This window comes from Benincasa hispida, chromosome 11 (genome assembly GCF_009727055.1).
Source record: "Benincasa hispida cultivar B227 chromosome 11, ASM972705v1, whole genome shotgun sequence".
NCBI classification, from domain to species: domain Eukaryota; kingdom Viridiplantae; phylum Streptophyta; class Magnoliopsida; order Cucurbitales; family Cucurbitaceae; genus Benincasa; species Benincasa hispida.
The window spans coordinates 77,838,718-77,847,666 of record NC_052359.1 but is presented as its reverse complement, the minus strand read 5'-3'; the positions used below and the strand labels follow the sequence as shown (position 1 = coordinate 77,847,666).

The following is an 8,949-nucleotide window of genomic DNA, read 5'->3' as shown; positions in this document are numbered from 1 at the left end:
GTGCATTCTAAACAAAAAGACATCCCCACCCGTGTATATGGAAACGGACGAATTGTCATACACTAAAAAAAGTACATAAAAAATAAACTAACTAGCAAAATGAAATACATAGGATGAAAGCATGGTAAAAAGAGGTGGAGACAAGCATGCAGCCATGGACAACATGCCCTGGACAAGCATGACCATGACACCAGCCATTCCTACCCTTCCAACCATGTTCACCGGATAACTGGGTGTAAAGCACTAATATTAGGTGAAAAAAATAGAATGATTATAAAATAATTCTCGTCCCAATCCAACAACCAAAGTGGGAAAACAGCAGCGAGATCTTGATATCGATAACTGGATAAAATGTCACAAATTTATATGACTAACTATAGATAGAGATGCATATGCATGATATAAAACAGACGTGTGATATTTCTCAGACTTGATATTTTCCTTTCTTCTTCAACTGTATGGGGTTCCTTTCGAGACCATATTCATTGCCTCTTGCATTTTAGAAATATCGAGAGAGGCCTCAGGTGATGTATGTACAATGTCTAACGTGTGCTTGAGCGTAACGTGATTTAAGTAAAGCCTTGTTCCTTAAAGCTTGTTCGCATCTAGACATGCTGCAATATCAGCACAGAAACCCAGTCCAACTGAGTTCAACTCAAAAGTCATTGTAGGGGTGTGCAAGAAATTCCTTGAACTTTATTCCTCAGGCCGAAACAGAGTGTAAGTTGAAGAGGTTTCAGTTTTTGTAACCTGCATTATAGAACCGAGGGTTATATAAGAAGGGAATAACAGTTCTCCACGTGCCTTTGGACTTAAAGCAACATATTACTAAAATTATGTCTTCATCTTCTACCGTTGGGATTACTTTAATTGCAGACTGAACCATTAACAATGACTATGAGTGAAACCGGAATGTGCTTTGAGAATAGCCTATAAAATCATTTTCGGAGAAAACTATAATCAAATGTTTGTTTCCAAAGCGCTCTAAATGTTTTTAGGTTGTTTTTGAAATTTCAGAAATCACCTCTTAAGATGAAACCAAACACAAAATTTTCTTCAACTAGGAGTACTTTTCATCCTTCTAAAAGACGTCTCAAATACACCCTAAAAACAAAGGATAGTATATGTGCTAACCTCGGCCGTACGAGAAAGTCCAGTAGGAAGAACCGAAACGAGAGATGTCCAATGAATCGGATCTCCCAAAGGATCGACAGTGTTGTAACTGCTAAGAAGAGGTGCTGTTAAGAATGGAGTCAAGGGGAACATATTTCTCTGAAGTGGCAATCCACCACTTGTTCCAAAAGCAACCCCATATCTCTCGCTCGGATCACCACCATGACTTGTATGTGTTTCAACCACTTTCCCATGATCTATCTTGTTAACAGTGTTCTTATTTTCGTTCTCATCATTCTCGTTGTTAATTTCCTGTAATTTCAAAGCTTTCTCCTGCAAACTCTTGTAGGCTGCTGACCGTGACAAAATGCTTAAAGCAGAGACCTTGGAAGCAGCCTTCTTTACTCCATGTAATGTACCCAAACAGGGCATCTCATATGGCTCTGTAGGACGGGCAGTCTGTCCCAGGGCTTTGAGTTCACTGCCAACTTCTCCAGCACAACTATTTTTGTCGTCTTCTGATGACTTTGAGCCAGCAATGCGAATTTTGTTGGGCCCCCACCACTTAATGTGACTTGTTAAGTCAATCTTCCTTTCAATGCAGAAGCCGTGGACGAATTCACCTTCAGTTGCTTGATCATCTCCAGCACCTTAAAATTACATTGCAGGGTAGGCACTATTTATTATCCATATGGAAAAAGTCTTGTCCACTTTTAAGGAAACTCGGTGATAAAAGAAATTCAACGAGAGAACTATCATTGAAGCTAGAGACATGATATAATAATAATTTAAGACAACTTACCATAATTTATGCTGTTAACATAATTAGGGCCCGGCATACGACCAAATGAAGGATCCCATCGACTAGTTTACAAAAGCACCAACAAAGTTAACACAGATCAACAAAATGAAGGCTTCAAGTGTGCATCATGTATATTAAGAATTCATGTGAAGGCATAATAATATGTAAATATTACGCTCTAAATCAGAATTTCAATGATACAAAGAGCATTTGCAAGTGGAAGTGAAAAATGGAAATTGAAAAGAAAGAAAATGATCAACGGATTCAATAATCTTATTTTACCTCAAAGGACTCTAAAGAAATGGCATCAGTTGCAGGATAGTAAATAAGCAATATATTAATTTGCAGGAAGCAAGGTGAAACTATTCAGATGATGATGATAGAGATGCACAATCAAAAGACGTATAAAAAGTAAAAGATTTCTTAAAAAATGGAAAACCAACCAATTTCACAAATGATATGAAAGAACAAAAAAGGGATGGAAGCCAAGCCCTTTCAAAGGTGGGTGACAGTAAAATGATCAGATTTTGGTTGGATAAGTGGTGTGATCCTCAACCTCTAGCTCAAAAATTTCCTGACATCTTCTCTATTTCTTTGAAAAAAGATGCTGCGATTGCGGACTGCTGGTGTGACTCTAGTCAAGCTTGGGATTTGGGCCTTAGAAGAGGTATTTTTGATAGGGAGGCTGGCGAAATGATTGCTATTCTTCAAACTCTTAATTCTTGGGCTCTGCAGGATTGTCATGATTCTATTAGGTGGAAGATTGATGCCTCTGGGAATTTCACGATCAAAGCCACTTTCCTTAACATTGTTAAGAGGTCCCCCTCCTTCACGTTACCTTCGGTGAAGCTTATTTGGAAGCTTAACATGCCCAAAAAAGTTAAAATACTTCTTTTGGTCCTTGTTTATAGAAGCCTAAATATTCATGACAAATTCCAGAAAAAAGCTCAAAAATAGCCACTTGTCCACCTCCATTTGCTGCCTTTGTTTGAAAAGTGAGGAGAGCTTGGACCATCTTTTCCAACATTGTGAGTTTGCAACCAAGGCTTGGTCCCTTTTGATCGGTACTTTTGGTTTGGTGGGTTTCCTCCCCTACAAAATTGAGAATTGGTTCCTTGAAGGCTTGCATAGCCACGCCTTTTCAAAGGGAACGTTCTGTGGTCTCTCTTGTGGTGTTTATGGAATGAAAGGAATAGTCTCATTTTTTAAAATAAGTATGCTTCTTTTGATTCTTTTCGGGCTCTTGTTCAACATACAACCTCGTGGTGGTGTACTAACTATACCAATCTTTTTTGTAATTATAGTCTTTTGATGATATCTAACAGTTGGAAGGCTCTCCTTCATTAGTTCCTTCGGGAGGGGTTTTCTCAACCCCTTACCTTTAGGTTGTTCGTTCTTCTGCCTTTTGATGAAATATATATAAGTTTCTAAAAAAAAAAAAAAAAAAAAAACAAAAAAAACAAAAACAAAACAAAACAAACAAACAAAAAACAAAACCTCTTCCAATTGGAGCTAAGAACGTTTAAATTGTAATGGTTGATAGGAGAATGGAATTTAATTAAGAGATTCCCGGCTGACAAAGGAAATGGTACGTAAAAAGAAAGTAGTAAACATATTTTCTAAGTTGTTGAAGGTCTAATGTTCCTCCACGCTAAATGTGGTTCCAAAAGAGAGCTCTAATAAATTGAAGGTGTCGTTTCTTCTCCTCAATGAAAGGATTATCCAAATATGACATATAATCAAGTTTACATATAACAGGAGGTCCAATCTTAACATCAAAACTAGGTTCCCCTTCAATACACAGCAACATATTGTTGCATGTACCATCTTAACTGAAGAGTATGACACAGTGCAAGTTTTCCTGAGTCAAAGCCAATACAATCTAGGTTTGGTCAATAACATGCAAGTTTATCCTTTTCATAATTTCTTCGTACTGTGTCTATGACCATATCAAACTCTACCAATTTTTTGAACCACGCCTCCAATCATGTTTCCTAAAAACTTCCAGTTCTAGCAACTTGACTAGCTCCTTTTCCTTAAAAAGAATATTAAAGCCATCTCCTCTAAATCATTATATCATTAGTATCCTAACAAACCCATGAAATCAAAATTGAATTGTCACTATTTACTCTTGGTTGCACTAGTGCAATGTACCAACACATTCCACACGTCGGTTCTACACCTCCAGCCACTTCTATAATAAGAATTAAAGATTTAGAGTTTCATAATAAGATTTTTTTTTTTTTTTTTTTTTTTTTTGGATAACCGAACTTTTCAGAAAGAATGAAACAATAAAAGGGCATAAAATGGAAAACCCTAAAAAAAATGCTTGTAATGTGATGTTTTGTATGCCTCCTTTGGATCAGCTGTCTTCTTGTATTTGTATTCATTATTGTATTCTTTCAACTTTTCTTTATGGAAGCCCAGTTTACATATATTTATTTTTTAAAAAAAAAAAAAAGGAAAGAAAAGAAAAGAATTGCATAATATAATAACAGTTTTGGTCACTAGGCATTAAAATTATAAAATCATAACCTATATATTTATGAATTATCACGAGGACACAGAAGAGGTCAACATGCTTTATCATGATTTTTTTAACATATACCTCACAAACAAATAATTCTTCAACCTGTAAATAAGGTTGATAGGTTAACAATTAACATTATAACGAGGAAAAAATACCTTGAGAGACCACGATATTTGGAAATTCCCCTGGAGAATCCACTGCTCTTTCTGAAAAGTATACAATTGTATGAGCAGCAGCTGATTGTATCACAATAGATGCTTCAACAGTTTCTACCTACCTCCTTAGAGATGCAAGGTATTCCTCTCTTGAAACATTCTGCATTTCTTCAAGATCCCTTGTATAATCAGTCACCTGCAAAATGCAGTTGTGTTCCATCATTTCTTATTACACAAAGAAAAGTCAAGCAGAACAAAGCATACAAGTAGGATACTGGAGATACTTCTCTAGATAATGTACTACTTTTTCCAAAGCTCTGTAAGGTAGTAATATTCTAGAACCTCCACGTTTAATACGATTTTTTAAAAGCTAGAAAGTGCAACACAATTTAAATTAGAAGCAACTCCAATACTGTAAGACCAAGGATCAAAAAGAAAAATACATGCTTCAAAGTATACATAAAAATAACTATTGAGACATTATGGTCATGAAAGAATCAATTTCTATCTGGTATTTTTCCTTTTCTTGAAGGAAAGGGGACTAAACAACATCTCACTGGAAAATTAATAAGAGTCCCAGGACCCCAATATTTTAAGGCAGCCAAATCGTATGCCCTAGCAGCAGCCTCTTCTTCATCATATGCTCCTGTAAATTCACGTTATTCATTATTAAAGTGTAGAGGGAAAAATAATCAAGTATAAGTCAATGTTAAAAACAATATGGAGGAAAATGGACCAGGATACTAACTTACCCAGATACACTGGAATGATCAATCATATGCCAGAAGTTCCATGCACATTTAAATAGAAAACAAAAGATAAAAATGGTGTCAGTACTCGGTACTCCAAAGCAAATCGGTGATTGGTTTTCACACTGATATTCGTGTGTGCAAGTGTGTGTGTGTGAGAGAAAGAGAGAGACCTTGCTTTCCCTTCTTGTTCTGGTTCTGGTTCCAAGTACTTTTATCCCAAAGATGAGCTTCATAACGACCAGTCCATCTATGCCTAATATCATCAAACCATTCACAGGCGCTAGTCAGCGGAGAAAAAGGTCAAGATAAAAAAGAGGCGTACATAACAAATAATGTCAGGTAATTAATGCTCGCTAGATAAAAGATAAGAAAGCAATTTTTTTAGTTAAAAACAAAATTGATCATCTTATGACGTGATACGGTACCAAATGTGGTGGGCGACTTCAGCATAATGATGATTGCAATGCGCAATAAGTATACATTTTGTAATCTTATTAGTCATAAAAAAAATCCCTGGCTCACCTCATGAACTCAATAACTATGGTCCTATATATCGCACCTCCTAGACAGATCAGCACTATCCGAAAATTTTCTCTTATGTCTAACTCTACTTAAGATGCCGTTAATCATTAAGCCCTTTCAGTAACTCTATCTTTCACCAACGTGAGAATTACCAAGTTTGGGTTCTATTTTCTTGCGTAACTAAGGCGTGATAGTATGGCATAAGACTGCAGTAGCCATTAGCTCAAGTTTCCAAAATACACCCATGCAAAGAGTCACTTGATCGTATCCTTGTCCCATAGCATCAAAATTTCCCTATATGAACAAAGACTCGACTCTTTTCCGATTGAATGAACAGCAAATTCTTCACACTGTATCAAATTAGTCTGCTAGCAGTGAGCAACAATTCTATACTTCTCCGATTAATTTTTCGATAATCTGTGAGCTAATTAAACTCAATCACTTCCAAACAAACATGAAAGAAAGAAGAAAAGACCTCTCCATTTTATAAGTAATCAAACGCACGCCAAACTACAAAGCTGCTTGATGTCAGAATTACCTAGTGACTCCGCGGTATATAGAGCTTCTTTTTCCAGCAGCACACGGAGGCATTTTACTGATGCGTTCTTTTGCAGTGCAACCTCTCTCTTTCTTCGCTTTCTTCAACCCTCTGTACGGTAAAAGCTGATCATTCGCCATTACAACCTCGGAAGATTCCGCCGTTCCTCTTCCGGCAGCAGCAGCAGCAGCGCTACAGGCACCGGGTTCGTGTTTGAAGCCAGGATCAGAGGACGAAGAAGCCATGGAAACCGCAGCCAAAACCTAAACCCTAGGAAGAAGAATCTCAGCGAAACCAAGGGGAAAGAGAGAGAGAGAGTTGCAGTGAGAGTGTGAGTGAGGAGAAAAGGCTTCAAATATTTGGTGGATTTTGATTGACCACGGAAGGGGCAAAACTACAGTCGGGAGAGAGAGGAGAGGGAAAAGAGAGCGCAAAGTTACTATTTTGTCCTCCTGAATTTGGAAGGCCTTGGAGGGTTCCATCGCATGCCACTATAGCGGGAGAAAAGGGGTTGCAACGGCTAGCATGGGGAGAGGGTAAATTGGTAAATTGGAAGAGTTTGAAAGTGCGCGTGATGATCACGTGATGGCCCAACGCCACTTGTCTGCTGTTGGAAAAGCCAGGTTGCCACCTGTCGGCGTAACATGCTATGTTTGTTGACGTTTTATTCCAAAAGGCTATGTTTGTGGACGTTAATTCCATTATTCCTCCATTATTCAAAACCATCACTAAAGGGTGTTTCGCAAAGGAGTTGTTTCCTTACGTGCTCACTCCGAGTCTTGAATAATGGATCTCTTTTTTTCTTAGTTTGAGAGATTTTTGAATAATGGGATCTCTTCTTGTTTTAGTCTCAAGTTGTTAATTATATAGGTAAAACGATAATTTGACCTAGTTATAATTATCGACAACTCATAAAGAATTAACTTATTGGTAGCGGTTAAATTCACGGACAAATAAAGAGTGCAAAGAGTGCAGTTGTGGGCTTTAGTGAAGATCGTTTGAATATTGATTAATTTAATTAAAGAGTTTAATTAATTAATCACATATCATTGAAACTTCTAATCTATAGGTCCATTAAGTCTCCCCACTAGCTCACTAAAGATAAAAAAATAAAATTGCTAAAGTTTTGAATAATTTGAATTGTTCAAATTATTTGGAAAATATAATTGTATATGATACAATTAATATAATATATATAGATACATTATATTATAAAGTTAATTTTGAATTAGATTCAAAGTTAAACTTTATTATATGAGAAAATTAAAATATTTAAATGAGATTCAAATATTAAATAATATAAATTAGATTTATATTACAACAATAGGTTAAAATTAAAATGAATAATATTCCTATTGAAATTATANATTTAAATATCATTTAATTATAATATTAATTAAATATATGATATTTAATTAATTAAATGTAATATATTAGATTTATTAAATATTATTTAATTATTTAAAATTAAATTATGATTTAATTTAATAATATATTAGATAAAAATAACTCTCCATGTGGAGAGTTTACGAGGAGTCAGTGGGAGAGAAGCGTAACTAACCCTCTCTCTTAACTCAATGTAAAAAAAAATTGATTTTCTTTTGTGGCTTCCTCTCTGGCTTTTACAAAAAAAGAAAAATTCTCTCTAAAAAAAATCATTCCTCTCATCACTCTTCCAAAAGGGCTCCCACATGCCATAATTCTACATGGGAATAGTGGGGATTCGTTAGTGGTAATGTTTGAAACACATTTACTAGAGATTTTACTTGAAGAAATGTCTTCAAAAGTAAGTTTTTCAAAACTTCTACTTAATTTACAATATGCTTAAATTGGTTTTTGTTTTTGTTTTTTTCAACGAATTTTGAAGCATGGGCGTTCGCACACTTTCGCATGGGATTCGATCCCTTCAATTGGTATTAGAGTCATGTCTTGCTTTCAATTTTTCATTGTTAGAAAGAAAGACAAAAAAATGGTGGGTGTTTTATCCATTTTTCTTGAAAATATATGGATGGTTTTTGTATAATAGATGTTTCAGAGTTTGGGCATTAGATTTACTGCAATTTACTTTGATTTGATCAATATAAAAGATCGTTGTTTTTTAGCAAATTGTTTGTAAAACGGGTTATGTAAGTTTCTATCGATCGTGAAATTTCTTTTGCTGTGAAAAGTTCCAAAAAATAGAGTAGAAAATCGGAATTTAAAGTGCAAACCTGAGAGGGTCCTACAGGTGGCAAACCGTCGTCTTTTGTGCGTCATAAAAATGACTAATTGTTTGACTACATTGTTTATGCGTTCATAGACTTCCCTTGACAGGGCAGTTTTTTCTAGACTGTAAGGATACAGAAATTGGCCAAAAATTAGGGTTTTGGAGTCCTAATTTGAGAAGTTGATGCTATGTTAATTATGTTGAGATTGATGTCCTAAATCTAGTGTGTCTCATGGTTTGTAGTTTTGTCAACACAAATTATTTATCTAACAAAATAAGATATGTTTTATTTGACATTTAAACATCAATAATTCAATCCAATAAACTAAGA

At 35.4% G+C, this 8,949-nt stretch overlaps 1 protein-coding gene across 1 annotated transcript; it reads right to left on the bottom strand.

Annotated features, from left to right (window-relative positions):
* Positions 1-254: 254 nt before the first annotated feature.
* LOC120092035 (AP2-like ethylene-responsive transcription factor At2g41710) lies at positions 255-6,800 on the bottom strand. The gene is made up of 9 exons (XM_039050227.1): positions 6,413-6,800; positions 5,523-5,605; positions 5,353-5,361; positions 5,158-5,246; positions 4,723-4,796; positions 4,601-4,651; positions 1,916-1,977; positions 1,135-1,763; positions 255-750 (listed from the first exon to the last, which is right to left on the bottom strand). The coding sequence occupies exons 1-9, from the start codon at positions 6,655-6,657 to the stop codon at positions 697-699; spliced, it is 1,296 nt and encodes a 431-aa protein (XP_038906155.1). The 5' UTR covers positions 6,658-6,800; the 3' UTR covers positions 255-696.
* Between the last annotated feature and the right edge of the window lie 2,149 nt (positions 6,801-8,949).